The 18,463-nt window shown below is 50.5% G+C and overlaps 1 protein-coding gene across 3 annotated transcripts in view; it reads left to right on the top strand.

Annotated features, from left to right (window-relative positions):
- Positions 1–18,463, top strand: part of SH3PXD2A (SH3 and PX domains 2A) — a gene marked incomplete at its 5' end in the record, with an annotated part of 237,019 nt that overhangs the window by 86,010 nt on the left and 132,546 nt on the right. For all 3 annotated transcript variants that reach the window (XM_079715283.1, XM_079715284.1, XM_079715282.1), the window contains one exon: positions 2,559–2,634. In XM_079715283.1, coding sequence (XP_079571409.1) covers positions 2,559–2,634 — 76 coding nt within the window. The remainder of the gene's footprint in view (positions 1–2,558; positions 2,635–18,463) is intronic.

Genomic DNA, 18,463 nt, shown 5'->3' with positions numbered 1-18,463 from the left:
CTTGTATTGTCTTTGTTTGGATACCTCATCTCTGTTCCTGGATTGACAAATCTTCCAGAACAGGAACAATGTGATCCATTTTTGCATGCTCTACCACAGCCTGCCCTAATGCCTACTGTTTGAATAAATGAGCAAAACTCTAGTTTAAAAAAATAAACAAACAAAGAAACAGTGCCGATATGGAAGTAGTCACTGACGTGGGACAATGTCATTACACACCGTAATGAGAGTACTTGATGAGCTTATTTTATCTACATGCAGGTAAGAACATCTGGAAAGGATATATATCCCAAGTATTAATGCTTCTTTTTCAGGGGGAAGGATTATGAGTGATTCTTGCTCTCCTTTTGACCACCTACTGCTTCTGTAATTTCTAGTTTTTCCCCTCAATGAACATGAATTACTTATGTAATATAGAAATAAAATTTACAAAATAGAATATGGGTGAGGAAAATGGAGAGAGGAGAAAATAAGAGTTTTACTCTGTGTAGAATTTATTTGAAAATCTATTGATTTAAAAAAATCCTGGGCTTCCCTGGTGGCACAGTGGGGGCTTCCCTGGTGGCGCAGTGGTTGAGAGTCCGCCTGCCGATGCAGGGGACACGGGTTCGTGCCCCGGTCCGGGAAGATCCCACATGCCGCGGAGCGGGCTGGGCCCGTGAGCCATGGCCGCTGAGCCTGCGCGTCCGGAGCCTGTGCTCCGCAACGGGAGAGGCCACAACAGTGAGAGGCCCGCGTACCGCAAAAAAAAAAAAAATCCTAAGTACAGGTTTATAGTGTTATGGCCCATTGTCCATATTTACGCATAGCAGGCAATTATTAAAGTTTGGAGAGGTGGACTTATAACACTGGGGTTTGAAAACTCATGAGCCAGCTTTTGTTAAATCTTAGACTGTGTTCAGGGAAGTGAAAGTTAATAACAGTGCAGTCACTGTCTTGTTTTGAATGGAATCTGACAGTGACCCACCCTTCACGTGTGGGCTGTAAATAGCTTGTGTATGTTGGATCTTGATTGTGCAAGAGAGGATCCTAAAATCATGCTGTAGAGCTGGGTGAGTGGGTGGGTAGATGGGAATATGCACACGCATGCACACATACATACACTACACGTGTCAAATCTAGTGTAGGACCACATTTCACCACCTCCAAGGCAGCACTTTGGTCCAAGCCAATACATAGGCTCCTGACTGGTCTCCCTGCTTCCTCTCTGTGGCCCAGTCACTTCCCTGTAGCTCGAGCCATCCTCTCCGTGATCCGGGCCCCACCTGGATCTCAGTGCCTATACCTCGGCCCCTGCTCACTCGACTCCACTGGCCCTTCCCATGCCTGGAACACTCTCCCCCTCCACTGTGGCTCGCTTCCTCACCTCCTGCCGGTCTCTGCCGAATTGCCATTGATTTGTGAGGCCTTCCACACCACTCTGTATAAAATAACTGTTCCTTCCTGTTCTGCGCCACCACCTTATCCTACTTCATTTTTCTTCATAGCATGTATCCCCCCAGCACAGTACATATTTGTTTACTGTGTGTCTCCCCCCAACTAGAATGTAAACTCCCTGAGGGCAGGGACTTCGTCTCTTCTCTTTACTGCTATTTTCTTAGTGCTCTAAGTAGACGCTCAATAAGTATTAATTAATATTCAGAAGAAGGAATGGACTGCAGATGTCCTGTGACGGATCTTCCTCATTTTACTGATGAGGCGCCTGAAGCCCAACTGAGAAAGCTTGTAGCCTGGCCCAGGGACACACAGCTGGGTCAGCGGGGCTAGATCCCACTCTCCATTCTGCTCCACCTCCTGCCCGCCCACTCCTTGGAAGCGAGGCTAGCCACACACACGCACAGGGGCTGTGGCTTCGTCCATCCTGTCTCCTGTGTGTTTTTCCAGTTTATACAGAATTTCAGCCCAGAATAGCAGAAGAAAAAACAGCTGTTCTTCCAGAACCCTGGAAACTCTTCCAATGGGTCTGTCCCTGGAAAAACAGCAGCAGTCTCAGGGTGGGAAGGTAGGAAACGGAGGAGGGGGTCTTCCAGCAGTGGGGGCAGTGGGCTGGATTTGGTTTTGCAATTAAAATAACATCTGGGTCTGTTTCCGCAGAGCGGTTCTGGAAGGTGGGTGGTCTGTCTGAAGCATCAGGTGGGGCCTTCCCCATCCTGGCCCCAGGGTGGGATTAGGATGGCGGGTGACTGAAGGGCTCACCCAGCATATGACGTATGAAAACAACCGGGTCCGGAGAAGTCTCTGGAAACCCCATCTGCAGCCTGGCCTGAAATCTTGCTGGTCCCTACCCTGGCCTCACTCCGGGTCATCTCTGGACACCTCCCTGTACACCCTCAGGCCTCCTTGAGATTGTTCAGACTCCCCCTTTGATGTGTAGAGAGCTCTGGCGTCCTCCCACTCATGCCCCATGTGGTTTGTTAATTGTCTGTGAAATGAGGGATTTGAGGCGTTGCTCATCCGTGTGAGGACAGTGGGGCCCTGGCGCAGTGGAGCGGGGTGGGGAAGGGACACTGAGGGCCGTTCCAGTCTTCTGAATCCTGTTCCTCTGTCTGGCTCCTCAGATGCAGCTTTTGGATAAGTTTCCCATTGAAGGTGGCCAGAAGGACCCCAAGCAGAGAATCATCCCCTTCCTCCCAGGTAAGCTTTTCATGGCCTCACTAATGGGATGGGGGACACCCTGAAGAGGGACATTCTGTAGGCCAAGAAAAGGCTGACTACTACACCAGAAATTCTGGGCCAGGCGGGCCTAGCAATCTGCATGTTAACAACTCCCAGGGGATCAGAAGCCCCTGATTTTGAAGGCCATTGTCTTCATAGGGGCCTCTCCCACCACTCCAGGGCCACCTCTGCTCACCCCGGGCTGTGTAACTTAGGAGGAGTTTCTCAGGCTCCGGGATTTTGGTTTCCTTTTTACAACAAGCATGGAGAGATCAAGTTCTCCTATGAAAGGATGAAAAATTGCAGGCTGAACTCTTTCCACTGGCTACCGTTGTAATCACAGGTAGCCTTAAATCAAGCACACTTCCCCTCTCAACCTGCTCGAGTCCTCCTGGCACCATTATCCAGCTGAGGCTCTGACGGCTTAGGTAACATGGACTGTGAGTTGGCAGAGTTAGGATTTGAACCCGGGTCTGTCTGGTCATAAAAGGCCATTGACCATCACACCATTTTGGAACATGTTTAAGGCAATTGGTTATGTTGTGTAATCTAGAGGGAATCTTCTCAGGTGTGTCACAACCTGCTATTACTGTGACATCTTCAATCGGTGTTGGAATTTATAGCTTACAAAGTGCTTTTTAATTTGCGATCGTATACAAATCTCCACGCTGAGGCATGCATTATGATTTCTGCTTGAGGGATAAAGATGTTGAGGTTCAGAGATGTTAAGTAACTGCCCATAAAAGTGGCAGAGCCGAGGGCTTCCCTGGTGGCGCAGTGGTTGAGAGTCCGCCTGCCGATGCAGGGGACGCGGGTTTGTGCCCTGGTCCGGGAAGATCCCACATGCCGCGGAGCAGCTGGGCCCATGAGCCATGGCCGCTGAGCCTGCACGTCCGGAGCCTGCGCTCCGCAATGGGAGAGACCACAACAGTGAGAAGTGGCAGAGCTGAGGTGTGAACTTGGTCTCCTGCTCCAAACTGGGCTCTTTGCCCTGACCCATGTGGGTGGTGCTGCTTCCTTGGTCTCCGCATCCCCTACCTTTCCCCAGGCTAGTGAGTTGGGCTGGTTCCCAGGGGACCTTCCCTCACAGTGGTCTTCACCCTCCATTCCTGCTGGGCCTGGACCTCCCCGGACGTCAGCTATCAGTGGGACCATCGCAAGAAGCAGGTCTGCATCTCATTAATCCCTGGCATGCAGCCAGCACATGGTTAGTACCTGCTTGTTGACTTGCAAACCTACCTATGGGCAGCTCCCCCCAGAGAGTGGTTCTTCTCTGAAGGGTACTCCTCATGCACCCCCATCCTCAAAAACAGTGAAAGACAAGAGAAGGCATTGCCGCCTGCCCTCTGAGTCTTATGCTAAAGTTGGAGAGAATCAATTTAGCTACAAAGAACTTCTAAATCCTCCAGTTCACATAAAACCAGAATGAGTCAGTGAGGGTGTAGGGAATCTCGGCCCCGGACCCCTTCCATGGAGGCAGAGGACCGCCTCTCTGTTCCTGGCCTAGGAGTTAATGTGGGGGACTTTTGCACCCCCGCCTGGCTTTCTGCTGAGTCTCAAGGGAATTTGGAACGACCAACACCCAGGTTTGTAATGACCTTAGATGTTGCTCCAGTACAGTCCAGATGGTCCTCCACCAAGGACCCGGGAGCCCAGCTAGGATGCTGTGGACACAAGTGTCCGAGAGCCAAGGATGTCAGTGCCTGGCCCTGGTGCCGGGTGGACTTGGCCTCGGGGTGTGAAGGCTGCCTGTTGTTCTAAAAGAACCAGCTTTTCCCCCATTCGTGGCCAGTGCTCCAGGGAGAGACTGCCTCACTATTATTCACTCAGCAGGTGTTTATGAGGGGCTCAGCCTGTGCCAGGCCCAGGAATAAGTGCCCAGGACCAGGGACTGTGGTGGCCTGGAGAGTCCAGGGAGATCTGGATTTGTTTCCTTCATCTAAAGGAACCCTCGGGCTAGTGAGAGAGACAAGACCTACTCCCTAATCAGAGAAGCTCTTAAGGCAAGATGTGACCCTCTCTACCACTGTGAAATTCCAATTTTGATGGAGAAGGAGCTCATTGTGAGCCCAAGGCAGCAAAAGCCTCCTGAATGAGGGGGACCTGGAGCTGACCTCGAAAGATGGGTGGGGTTGGGTGGGGTGAAGTGCAAGGCTCATGTCCTGCTGCTACCACAGTCCAAAGTCACAAGAGTCGGACTGTATGGCTTCACCCCAGAAACTCTGACTCTGTTGGTTACCAATTGTATTGCCTTCTCTGTGCCTCAGTTTTCTCATCTGGAAAATAGGGATGAAAACATATCTGCTTCATGAGGCAGGACTGAGACCTCTCTGAACTTCAGTCTCCTCTTGTAGGATTGTGGTGGGGATTAAAAGAGTTCATGTAAAGTGCTTTGCACAGTGCCTGTCCCATAGTAAAAGCTCAATAAATGGCAGGTGTTAATAAAGAAAGTGCCGCCCCACCCTGCCATCCCTCACTCCTGGGAAAAGCCACAGGACCCTGCCCCCATAGAGATGTGACTTGTGCATAGTGGGTGATATTGTCTAGAGGACTGCCCCCTCTCCAGTCCCATCCTAAAGGAGGTTTCCTTTTCCCCTGCTTTTCTGTGTTTCTCCCCTTCCTTCAGTGGGGCTCTCTCTCCAAAGCTTCCCTTTTGCTCACTTGCTCTCCAAGACTTCAGAATGGACATTGCTGGCCACCTGGAATCCTACCCTGAGACTCCCAGGCCCTGTTCCTGGCTTTCCTCTCACCCACTAGGAAATACCAAACCCTTTCATACTTTACTCAGTCCTTAGCTTGGACAAGAAGGAAAAAGATTGAAGAAAAACAACCCAATATAAGCAGAACCAAGCAAGCAAGGGCTGAGTGGGCATGAGGGTTCCCAAGCCATCCCACAACCCTGAATCAAAGGGGCTCCCCCAGGAGGGGAGGGTTTCAGAGAAGGGCAGTGATGAATGTTGCCTGTCTTAGGTCGGGTTCCGAAAAGCAGAGCCTGAGACGAGGGTTCTTAGGCAAGTTGACTTTTGAGGGCTGCTCTCCAGTGAACATCCTAGGACAGTGAGGGAAGCAGCACAGGGAAGGGGAAGACACTGGGCCGAGATGTGGGTTCAGCTAAGTCTGGCCTCAGCCTGACCCCATGAGGAGCTCTGGAGAGAGGACGGCACCACAGAGTTGTCCCGTCTTAGGGGACAACTTTTATACTCCCCATAGCAGTATGATCTGTGAGCAGCCCCCTCTCCAAGAAGTGTGAAATATGGGCAGGTGCTCCTGAGGGCTGAGGGCGTGTCCCTGGAGAAGGGGCAGCTGTGAGCCCTTAGTAGCCAACACCCACAGAGCGTGGGGTGGGAGCGTCCATGGTGAGGGGCTCCAGACAGGGCACCTACAGGTACACTGTATTACCTAACACCAGCTTGAGTCTCTGTTTCCACCTCCCTGCCTTTGGAGAGGCTGTCTGCAGGCACCTGCTGATTCCCCCAGGCTAAGCCCTGGCAGCAATGACTTTGGCAGCACCTTAGAGAGCTCAAAGGCACTGAGGTAATCCAGCAGCCTTTGCTCCAGCAACCCGGGGAGGTTAGCAGCCAGCCTCAGGAACAGCTCTGCCAGCCCTTTGCCTGGCCTGGAATTGCCGAGCAAGGGAAACCGAAGGGGAGGAAGCGGAGAGCGCCTGTTGTCTCCAGAGGGGCCTCAGTTTTAGCTTTGGAGGTGACGGGACACGATCTGCATTTCTGCTGCCCGGGCATGGGGTCTGGGGGTGTCTTTGGAGCGTTAGGCCAGCTGCTTTGCTTTGGCTCACCTGGCTGCAGGCTCCTGGTTGGGAGCTCATGGACGTTTAGCTGGTGGAAATGACAGAGAAAGCAGAGGAACTGAGAGAAGAGAGGGAATCTGAGGCTCACATGGTTACGCGCTTGCTCATCTGACAGAGTCCTGACTGTCTTCATTTAATTATGAATCTAAAAAGATTGGTTATTTGATTTAAGTCACAGTATTTTTTTTAAACTTTACTTTGAAATAATCATAGATTCATAGGATGTTGCAAAGCTCCTAGGCACTCTGTATTCCTCCCCTCCAATTCCACTACCAAAGTACAGGGTAGGTGGCATTATTCCCAATTTAAAGATAGGTCAGATCACTTTCCACCATCATGTAGCCATTGAGCTGTGTACCCATTGCCCAGCTTCCCCCGGTGGTGATACCTTATGTAACAACCGTACATTATCAAACCCAGGAAATTGATATTAGCACAACTCAGTTACCTACAATTACAGACCCAAGTAATTGAATTTTATTGTAAGGAGGTAGAGAGGGCCAGTAAGCAAGCATGCCAGCTGGTCTTTAGGAAGGAGATGGTAGTTTGACAATAGTCCCTGAGAAGTTCCACTCCCAGGCCTGACCTCTTGGCATTCCCACCTCCAACAGAAAAGCAGGGGTGACCCTTGTTGTACGTTAAGGCTTATTCCTGAAAACTTCCATGAAATTTTGCTCTTTGGACAAATCACATCATCTTTTAGGTGTCCTAAATGCTATTCTTTTTTTAAATGCTATTCATGAGAAGTCCTTTTGCAAAGTAGAGCATTCTTTTTTTTTAAGTAATTCTTTTTTTGGTTTATGTATATTTTCATAATTGGGGGCTTCTTCTGAGTTTGCTGGAAACAGGGCAGACCTGGAGCTCAGAGATTGGGCAGTGGTGTTGACCCCAGTGGGAGCACAGCTAGTCCACCAACTGGGAAAGATCTGAGATCTTACCCTATTTGCAAGCCAGTTAAGTTAGCTTACTCCAGTTTCGTGGATGCCAGCTGAAAACACGAGACTCCTGGGTCAAAGACAAAAGACTTCATGATGGGCCTCCCTGGTGGCGCAGTGGTTGAGAGTCCGCCTGCTGATGCAGGGGATACGGGTTCGTGCCCCGGTCTGGGAGGATCCCATATGCCGCGGAGCGGCTGGGCCCGTGAGCCATGGCCGCTGAGCCTGTGCTCCGCAACGGGAGAGGCCACAACAGTGAGAGGCCCACGTACCGCAAAAAAAAAAAAAAAAAAAAAAAAGACTTCATGATGACACAGCAAGCAGCATGAGTATTGCCTCCAAGTCCCATAGGGCATGACCCCATGGGCCCAGAGCAATGCCTGCACATGCAGTGGGTTGCATTATAGGAGAGGAACCAGATCTTCCGGAGCCCACGTCTTATAATGGGCGGTAAGCAAACCTACCCCTTTTGCTCAGGAGAGAGACTATCCCAGTCTCCCAAGGCTCTATGCAAACCTGCTGTTTGCTCCAGAGCAAGGGGCTCCCTGCCTCTGTCTTCTAAAGCTGTTTGCTATACAAACACCTTTGAAAAGATAATCCAGAACAAAAGGCGGTTAGTGCTTTGTGGACAAGACATGCAGAAGTGCAAGAGAGCCAGAGAGACTTGTCTTACAACAAGTGTATCTGGTGCTTTTTGGGGTCTCCTGCTTTTGGGAGAGGTGGACAGAAGTGAGGTCTTTAGGACACTGGGCCGAGCATGATGGGGTCAGCAGCCTCTCCAGGCAGCCTACTGTTTACATGGAACTTTCTGCCTTGTTTTAGAAGACTGTTGTGGAAAATCCATCTCCTGTTGCCCATCCTGGGATTGGAGTAGATTTCCTGTATATCTTGACTTTGCCAGCCCAAGGAGGCTCCCTGGGAGGAAATGGTCATTACAGAGTGAAGAAGAGTGTGTAGCTGCTGATGAAAAAAGCAAACCACTGCGACCAGGGACCAAAGGGCTTCAGAAGCCAGGCAGCGGAGCAGAAAGAGGTGAACTCGCTTGGCAAAGGCTGCGCGAGGTCTCCTCCCACTCGCAAGCCATCTGTGTCTCTGTGCTGACTGGTACTGGGCCTCTGAGCTTCCAGAAAGCCCCTTCAGCCTAATAGCAGTCAGTCCCACCCACAGGTATACATACTCCTGGGTTGGTGAGGCGTGGAGGAGCTAGATTGCTTAGGAAGAAAAGTGAACCTATCACCTTAATCAAAGAGGTGCTGCCAGCCTGCAGGCAGCCTCGTGACCTCACAGGCTTAGAGGGGTGTATTTTTAGAAAGCAAGCATGCTTCGTTCTTTGGTACCAGCTCACCAGTTTACATACCTGCCCCTTAGTGAAGAGGCAGTCTGGAGCCCCAGCGCAGGAGGGTGCTGCGTGAATTGCAAGCACGGTCTCCAGGTCCTTCCTCTCTCTGCCCCCCAGAGCCCTGTGCAGCAGATCCGGTGTTTGTTCCAGCACAGAAGGAAGCAGTGGGGGAGGGATGTCTTTAGCTAGAGCTGGTCCATGATGTCGGGGAGAGCTGGCCCTCTCCCTGGGCTGTAGGCTGTTCTGCTTGTCCCCACCAGGCGGCAGCCTGAGAAAGCCCTCCCCAAAGGGCCTGGGAGGCTGTAAGGGAATCAGTGGCTCAGAGATGCTGGCAGGTGCTACAGTCCCCAAGGGAGAGGACCTGAGAGGTTTCTGAGCCCCACTAATGACCTGGGATGGCAAGAAAAGGCAAACCTACGTGATGAAAGAGAAAAAATAGGGTCTGCTGGTAATGCCAGGGTTTTCAAAAGATCAACGAGATTATAGGCCTGAGAGGTACCGTGTGCTGTTTTAAAAGCAACTTGCCTGTAACCTCCTCTGGAAGTGCTGGGTCTTGTCTTGCTGTAATTACTGCCCCCCCCTCCCCAAATCATTCTCTCACTCTGTAATCTGGGGCGGGTGGTTCCCAGGGCCTGCTCTTGGCATCCGGTTCTGAACGCTACATGGAAGAGCTGCATGTGTTCGTGCCTGCCGACGTATTAATTGAGCACCTACTACACGCCAGGCCAAGCTGTAGGCACTGGTGATGTAGCTGAGAACAAGATAAACTGGGCCACTCTTCTCAGGAAGTTCACCTTCCAGTGGGGGAGTCAGGAAGGAAACAAACAAGTAAGCAATTTCCAATAGTGCTAAGTGCCAGAAAGAAAAATAACCAGGTCATGTGGCTGGGGCATCTGAGATTAGGTGGTCCAGAAAGGCCGCTTTACAGAGGTGACACCTGAACTGAGCCAGGCGTGGGCAGATCAGCTCTCGGGGTGCCAGGCTGAGGAGCCAGCAAGCCAAGTGTGACTGAGCATGGATGTTTAAGAACAGCAAGAAGTGTGTGAAGCAGGTGGGGAATGTAGGGGGTGAGCGGCCACAGCGAGCCGGGCAGACAGGAGTTGTGGAACCAAGGAACTCCAAAGCATGCCTTCTGTGGCAAAGAGACGGCTCCACACGCGTGTGTAAGCTGTGCCACTCAGCCCAGTCACAGGCATTTGGGGTCGGTTTCCTCGTCTACCAGGTGGGTTCATCATGGTTTGGGACGGTGGTCCAAGCGTGTTATGCCTACAACGCGCTGTGTGAACTGCAAAGGGAGAGGCGCCCGTGCTGCAAGCCTGGTGGCTCGGCTGCGGGCACGTGGGTTTGCTTTGCGCTGCCCCGTGTCTGCCCGCGCTCTCTGTGCCGAGGCTGCTCCACAGTTCAGCCCTGACTGCACTTCCTGCTGCCCCTTCCCTCCCTGTGGGAACTTGCGAAGCTGCGAGGAGATCCTGTCTGAAGGGCTGATGATCCAGATGGTTGATTGGGGCTGAAAGATGGGAGGAAGCTGCGCGCCCCTGGACCCGACGCCGTGGTAACAGAGCAGGGTCACGAGCTTTGCAGCTCTCGGCTCCAGAGGTGCCAGGTCTCGCTGGGAATAAGGAGCTTTGCTGGAGGCAGCCACTCAAGGGCCCCTTTTACTTTTGAAAGTCAGTGTGGATCAGGCCCCCTAGTCCTTCCCCCGTGTCATCCCCCGAGTTCAAGACCAGGGAAAGGGTCAGGTCACTTCGTTACCACATGCTACGTGTCTTCATTGTCCAGAGATAATTCTAGAAGGGAATCGGCCTCCTGCACACCCACCCCAAACCCTCAGCCCCGAATGAAGTGTATCCTGGGGTATCTTCCACAAGAAGCCTCTGATCTAAGCAGAAATGTGTTCTTTTCATGGTCTCAGTCAGTCTGCCTAATTTAATGTGCAGAAAAATGTGCCCTGGATGGGGAGCCAGAACGCTGGATTCTAGCGTAACTCTTGCTAATCACTGTGGCACAGCATTGCATACGTTAAACTAGAAGTTCGATAGAGCAACCAGGGATCTTCTTGCATGTTGGCAAAGTCACCAGAGGCCAGTGATTTCAAGTCTCTGTGACATTCCTGATCTCCCCTACCCTCTCTCCCCTGGAAATAAATTGTTTGCTTACCTGATGCCCAAACATCCTTTTTCAGGGTCAAATCCTTTCACTCCTGCTTAGCGGGCGCTCAGATGTGCCCCAGGAGTGGCACTGTCAGTAAATTCACACTCAGGTGTAGATGACTGTCAGGTCAGTTACCTGAGCTCAGGTGTGATAGAGGTGAGACAGCAAGAAGGCAGCTGGGAGAAGGAAGCAGGGACTGGGCCCCTGGGGGCACCTTGAGAAGCCTGGTCGATGAGGCTGTGTGAGCTTTCAGCATGGCTGCCACACAGGACCAGGCTGTGCCATTGTCATGGGCCAAGCTGAGGGGTGAGGATTCGTCCTAGGTGTGGCGAGAGGTTTCTGAAGGTTTTAGGCTGAGGCCCCGTGATTGGATTTCTGTTTCTAAAGGATCCCTCAGCTGAGCTTGTGGGATAGACTGGAAGGGAAAGGGAGCAAGCCTGGGGTAGGGAGACCCATGGAGGCTGGACAGGGCATGACAAGAGAGGAGGGTGGCTTGACCCGGGCTGGGCAATGGTGTGGAGGGAACTAGATCCGAGATGTATTTTAGAGGAACAGCCAGGAGGCCTCACTGATGGACTGGAGATGGAGGGAGGGGTTGAGAATGACAATGCCCAGGTTCTGTTGGGGGCAGCCCTGCCCCAGATGCGGACCCAGTTTTCCCAGGACCTTTCCCCCAACTCCAGCCTTGGACTTCACCCTGGGGGTGAAAGGAAACTTCCTCCCTCCTCCCTGAGGTAGCTGAAGCCTTTGGCACATATGAAAGATGCTTTGTGGTGGGGAGTCCCGCCACCAGCCTCTCTCCCCAGGAGACTCCGTGCGCTAGGCGCTCTGGCTTCTGGGTCCAGGGGGGTAGGAGGGGTGGCAGGGGTAGTGGTGGTGCAGGAAGAACACTGAGGTCCATTGAGAGGGAGCTCGGGGCCCCCCTTCATAGGAGGTAAGGGGTGCTGGTGGCAAATCTCCACAGTGTCCCTGGCCTGACCCCTGCACTGCTCTCCAAGGTCACCCTAACTGGACCCAGCCCAAGGACAGAGCCCCAAGCCAGAGCTCTTCCCTGGCGGGAACTGAGCTGACTCTTGGAGATGCCCCAGGCCCATATGAACTGATGCACCATTCATCCAGAGGCCGCCTGGCTTCGAGCAGTACAGTTGCTGTGAGCCCTGAAAACACCTCCTCCCCCTTCACCTCCACAGCTCCAAGAACTGACATCCACCGAGGAGGCCCCAGGATGCCAGGCCACCGGCCTCCAGACCACAGTGGGCCTGAGGGACTGGCACGGCCTGAAGGTGGAGTCTGTTCACCTGAATGCACCTTCAGAAGGCAGGGCTGGCAGCACCGGCCCCTCTCTACCCTTCAGGGGCAGGGAGTCAGGGAAAAGGGCTACGCTTCTGTTTCCCCGCAGGCCAGAGCCCAAGGGCTGGATTTCTTCTTAGTGAGAACGGGGGTAGATCTCAGGGAGAATTTCTGTTTTTGTTTTTTGGGGTTTTTTTTTGCCGTACGCGGGCCTCTCACTGTTGTGGCCTCTCCCATTGCAGAGCACAGGCTCCGGACGCGCAGGCTCAGAGGCCATGGCTCACGGGCCCAGCCGCTCTGCAGCATGTGGGATCTTCCCGGACCGGGGCACAAACCCGTGTCCCCTGCATCGGCAGGCGGACTCTCAACCACTGCGCCACCAGGGAAGCCCTCAGGGAGAATGTCTAAAGCTGCATTGCCGAAGGAAGCTGTGTGACTCAGCTCACCAGCCCCAGAGCATGGTGGTTCCAAACGCTGGCTTTGGGCTCAAACACCTCTGGGTTCACACCTGGGTGCTAATTGTCCGAAACTCTGCTTTTTCCATGACAAAGGCAGTTAAGTGTTGCATTTCAACACTGGAGGCCTTAGAGTTTGATCCCACTCAGCCTCTCAATAGCCTAGCCATGTGACCCAAGGCCAGCCTTACTCAGCATCTCTGCACGTCCATCATCCATCGTGACCCTCATCTGTGCAATACCCCCAGGGCTGTTGAGAGCATCAAATGAAATGTTATCTGTGAAGCACACAGCAAGCACTCAATACTTGATGGTGATCTGGTGAGTCTTAGTGCAGGGCTCGACACAAAAGTGTGAGCTGTCTCTCTGGGCTCCTTTCCAAGAGTGAGGTCTTGCAGGCAGTCTTGTGCATTTCAAGGTCTGCTGCTCAAAATGTAGCTCACAGATCAACAGCACAAGCATCGTCTGAGAGCTTAGAAATAGTCTTGGCCCCCACCTCAGACCCACTAAGTTACAGTCTGCATTCTAATGACATGCACAGGTGATTTGTATGTGCAGGAAAGCTTGAGAAGCACCGTTTTAAGGTCCAGTGAAGCCCTTCCGTAGGCTGGCTGATTGCATTCAGCACTTCCTGAGTGTTTGATTACCTTCAGGCCATTCACATAATATAAACCACTGAACCTGCGTTGGTAAGTCAATTTCTGACCTAAAGCAGAGGTGCATGGGAGACAAGGCTTCCCACAGGTAACCTGTGAGGGCCGGTTCGTTGGTCTCACATCCCTACACACACCTGAGTTGCCTGCCTGTTTTGTGTGGGAGGGGTGTAAGTCACAGGACAGCCCTCTATCCCCCATCACCAGCCTAACCAGGAGGATGCTCAGGCCCCAGCCACACTCCATCGTCAGCTGTAAGTCAGAACACTCTCCCCTCCCTTCCAAGACAGAATGAAGTTTGGGGCCAAGGTGATTGCTAAGGTTGTTGTTTCAAAAGTCTGGAGATGAGAGAAACTGGCCTAGGAACTGCTGCTGGTTTTGAAGTTAACATGGCACGAGTGTGTCTAAAGTCTGTGTGTCCAGTTGTGTTGTACTGTTAGGAGGGGAAAAGCCTTGGGTCTCTTTTAAGGAGCCTCTGGCAAAAAGGTAAAGACAAAAAAATAAACTGAGATTTTAAAGTAGTATCTTTTGCCCTTCTGTATAAAACAATTATTGCAGACCTAAGTTTCAAAACAAGCCGAAGGAAGAGATTTAAGACAAGCCAGTGACTGGTAATTTGGTGCCTTCTCTGATTGGCAAGTTTTTTTACTTCTCAGCTTTTTGCTTCTGATCTGGTAACTTTACCAGATTATTACCAACTTTAATAGCTGGTAGTTGGTGAAGATGCCCTAAGTAAGACCTGTGTTGGCAGAGCCCTTCTCTTTCAATAGAAAGACTTGCTTTAGAAAAAGAGTTCACACATGAGCTGAGTGGTCCGGAGATACCTTATTGTTAAATTGGCTACAGGGGAAAAGTTGCAAACAGCTTCCTGAGGAACTGTGTGTGAGGCTTGGAACTTTTAACAGATTAAACAGTTATAAATGAAAGAAGATTTCTACTTAAGGATTATAGCTACATTTATTAAGTACGTACTTTAGCCAGATATTGTGCAAAGGGTTTCATGTGCTTCTAGTAATCTCTTTTAATGTCAGCAACCACACTTTATAGATGAAGACTCAGGCTGGAAGGGGTATGCCACCCGCACCAGAGTGTTTGCATTTCTTTAAACTTTGTTTCAAGTTTCATGTTATGGTTTTTTTACTATGTCAATTAGAGGTTGGTCAATGTTGTCCTTTTACTAAAGTGTCATGTTCTGACAGTAAAGGTCTTATCTAGATGACAGTATTTTCTCAGTTGCCTTTCACTTAACCTACTCAACTTTAACCAGCCACCTCGTGTTAGATGCTAGAATTGCAGGCATAGTGCCCCAAAGTAATGACTTTTGCCAGCTGGCTTTGTAAACACAGATTTATAAACTAACCATGCAGTGACAATCATCACAGATACTGTTTCCTAAACCACAACAAGGGACTAAAAATAAGAAAGAAGTCCCACTTTACCTTTATTTCTTTGTGTGACCCTAAAACCAGGAAGTTTACATTTGGGGCACCAAACAGAACCTTAGGAAACGTCATGTGGTTTTACTTGTTCGTAAAGGTCAGGTGAGAGAGGAATTCTGAGCCTGCTTTACTGTCCCCAGTTTCTTTTGCTGTGCCCGACAGCTCTTCCAACATTGGGATGGTCTCCTGTGTATGGTAATAGATTTCCATTTATTCAGAAAGGAAGCAGACCTGGCTTTAGTCCCAGCAGTCTGTGACTTGGGGAAAGTCAGAAAATACCTCTGAGCTTCAGTTTCTTCCTCCCTGATCATGGGGACTTTGAAAACTGGAGTTTTTGAAGAGCAGGAACCATGTCTTATTCACTCAGATCCCCCCATGAGGACAGGTCCTAGCCCCTCAGTGAGCCTGAGTTTCCCCACCTGTGAAACACAAGGATTGGACTTGATACTGTCTAGGTTTTCTCACACACAGTCCCAACATTTTGTCATATATTACTATTAAGACCAAAGGAATAAATGCCTAATGATGAAATATGCAAAAGGGAAAATATTTTAGGGGAAAAGAGGTCTTCTAGGCCCACCTCAAATCCCACCGTGCTGGCAGAATGTGGCTGCCTCTGTATAAGGCCAGCTTTGTGTCCTCCCCCAACCCCCATTTCCTTTGGAAAGTGTAGAAAGCCCCCTTGTCTTGAACGCTTCCCCGTGAAGGGCTCCTGCTGAAAGGCTGCACACACAACCAAGGCTTTGACCTTCACCTTTGCCCTGACACACTTGGTAAAAAAGTGTTCTTATCCTCTCCTCTCTAGGTTCTGAGAGGGGGGGAAATCTAGCTAGGGTGAGCAGGAATTCAATGAAACTATAAATAGAAGTGTGACCTATAAATAACACTGCCCTCAAATATCTGGAGGCATGAATACTGCCTGGCAGTAGACCATCACAAATCACAATGGCCTGGGCAGTGAACAGGCCTTGTTCGTCTGCTTTGGTGTCTCGGGATACTTCAGACTTACTGCTGGGGCCTCCTCTCTCTTTCTGGGCTCTAGAAATGCCCACATTCGCCACCCTGGCACCCATCTTCTGCTAAATTTTTTTTTGCGAACAGACGCATTCAGTGAAGCAAAGTAACACTACCTTTAGTCCCAGGAGTGTGTGACTTGGGGAGAGTCAGAAGATAGCTCTGAGATTCAGTTTCTTCCCCCGTCGTCATGGAGATTTTGAAAACCAGAGTTTTTGAAGAGCGGGAACCATGTCTTATTTTATCTTGGTTAAGAGGGTGGAGTCTAGGGCCAGATTGCCTCGGTTCCAATCCCCATATTGCCCCTTACTAGCTGTTTGGTCTTGGGAAAGTTACTTAACCTCTCTGGTGCTTCAGTGCCCTTGTTGAATGGGAAGAAGAATGATATCTGCTTTGTTGGGTGGCTGTGAGGATTAAGTGAGTTAAGATTTGTAAAGTGCTTAAACCAGTGCCTGGCTCATAGTAAACATATATAAGTGTTTATTAAGTAAAGAAACAAATTCATATATCCCCTGTGCCTAATGTGTTACCTGGCACATAGTAGCTGTTCAACAAATGTGCCAAGTGAATGACTGAATGGGTCTCAGAGCTACCTATCTTGCCATCTGCAAAGGTAATTCAATAAGATTGTGCACGAGTTCTTTCTAAGCACCGAAGTGCTATGCAAATGAAAGTGGGATTATCATTCTCACCCACCGGGGTGACAGTTGGGCAGGGGTTAAGGTAGACTCCCATCATGTCTTTGTTCATTGTCTCTGCCTTGTACACGCTGAGTTTTGTTTGCCTGGGAAAAAAGCCTGGAGCTGAGGCATCTAGGTAAGTAGAATAGGTGCCTGTTCTTTTTTTATAAATTTATTTATTTATTTATTTATTTATTTTTGGCTGTATTGGGTCTTTGTTGCTGCACGCAGGCTTTCTCTAGTTGCGGCGAGCTGGGGCTACTCTTCGTTGCGGTGCGTGTGCTTCTCATTGCTGTGGCTTCTCTTGTTGTGGAGCACGGGCTTTAGGCGCGTAGTTGTGGTTGTGGCTAGTTGTGGCTCGTGGGCTCTAGAGTGCAGGCTCAGTAGTTGTGGTGCATGGGCTTAGTTGCTCCGCGGCATGTGGTATCTTCCCGGACCAGGCATGGAACCCGTGTGCCCTGCAGTGGCAGGCGGATTCTTAACCACTGCACCACCAGGGAAGTCCCAAAGGTGCCTTTTCTGGCACAGTGTTCTATAGCAGCACCAGCCCCTCTGCATGACCTAGTACCCCTACTCCTTTTAGCGTTAGGCCCACATTTTGGGTAGTGCTGAAAAGTTCTTCCCAGGCAAAGCAAGCTCTTCAGCAGACAAACGATGGATTATATAGCATTTTGCTTTGTGCATGTTTTTAACATAAATTAAAAAAAAGAAAACAAAGCCTACACTTCTCAAAAAAGCAAACTGAAATGCACAAATGAGGAAATAAGTAGAAAGAGTAATGAACCAGAAATCAGGTACTAATTCTAGGCCCTGGCCTGCCTCAGCTTGGATGTGTGATAAGGCTCAAACCACCACCTCTCTGAGCCTCTTTAGATCTGTAAAGTAAGTTAATTCGCTCCGTACTTCTAAGCCTAAAAGGCACATGAGATTCACTTGGGGGGACTTTATTAAAAATGCAGACTGGGCTTCCCTGGTGGCGCAGTGGTTGAGGATCTGCCTGCCAATGCAGGGGACACGGGTTCGAGCCCTGGTCTGGGAAGATCCCACATGCTGCAGAGCAACTAGGCCCGTGAGCCACAACTACTGAGCCTGCACGTCTGGAGCCTGTGCTCCGCAACAAGAGAGGCCACGATAGTGAGAAGCCCACGCACCGCAATGAAGAGTGGCCCCCGCTTGCCTCAACTAGAGAAAGCCCTCGCACAGAAACGAAGACCCAACACAGTCATACATAAATAAATAAATAAATAAATAAAATTCAGACTCTCACCCTTCTATCTAATCCAGGGGGTCTGGGTAAATCCTAGGAATCTGCATTTGTAGTCAATACCCCATATATCCCTGATTCAGGTAACCCAGGGGCCCTCATTCTCTCAAGAGCTCTGCTGGGCCCTGTATCAGTCACCTATTGCTGCGCCCCCCCCCCCCAGTTTAGCAGCTTAAAACAACAGTAAATGTTTATTATCTCACACAGTTTCTTTGGGCCAGGAATTCAGGAATGGCTTTGGTGCATGATTTTGAGCTGAGATCTCTTGTGACATTGTAGTCAGTGTCATCTAAAGACTTGACTGGAGCTGGAGGATCCACTGGCAAGATGGCTCACTTATGTGGCTTGCAGATTGGTGCTGGGTATTGGCAGGAGGCCTCAGTTCCTTCCTCAGTGGGCCTCTCCATAGGGCTGCTTAAGTGTCCTTACAAGTCAGCAGCTGGCTTTCCACAGTGTGAGTGACCCCAAAGAAGATCAAGAAGGAAGCTGCGATATCTTTTCTAACCTAGTCTTGGAAGTCACACCATCATTTCCAGAATATCCTACTGGCTCCCCAGGTCAGCCCTATCCAGTATGGGAGGGAACTATGTAAGGCATGAGGAGCTGGAGGCCAGAGTCACCAGGGACCACCTTGGAGGCAGACGACCACAGGCTCCTTTGGGTCCTCAGTTCTGTGAGATGGTGTCAGTGGTGGCAGCTCTTGTTGGGTTAGGATTGGGGTAGAAATTGGAAGTAAGAAAAACAGCTGAGTTGGGGACCCTGGGGAATGTAACCTGTAAGTGC

The sequence above is a fragment of the Hyperoodon ampullatus genome (genome assembly GCF_949752795.1).
Source record: "Hyperoodon ampullatus genome assembly, chromosome: 1".
Taxonomy (NCBI): Eukaryota; Metazoa; Chordata; class Mammalia; order Artiodactyla; family Ziphiidae; genus Hyperoodon; species Hyperoodon ampullatus.
The sequence above is the reverse complement of the archived record's forward strand: the minus strand, read 5'-3'. Positions and strand labels throughout refer to the sequence as shown.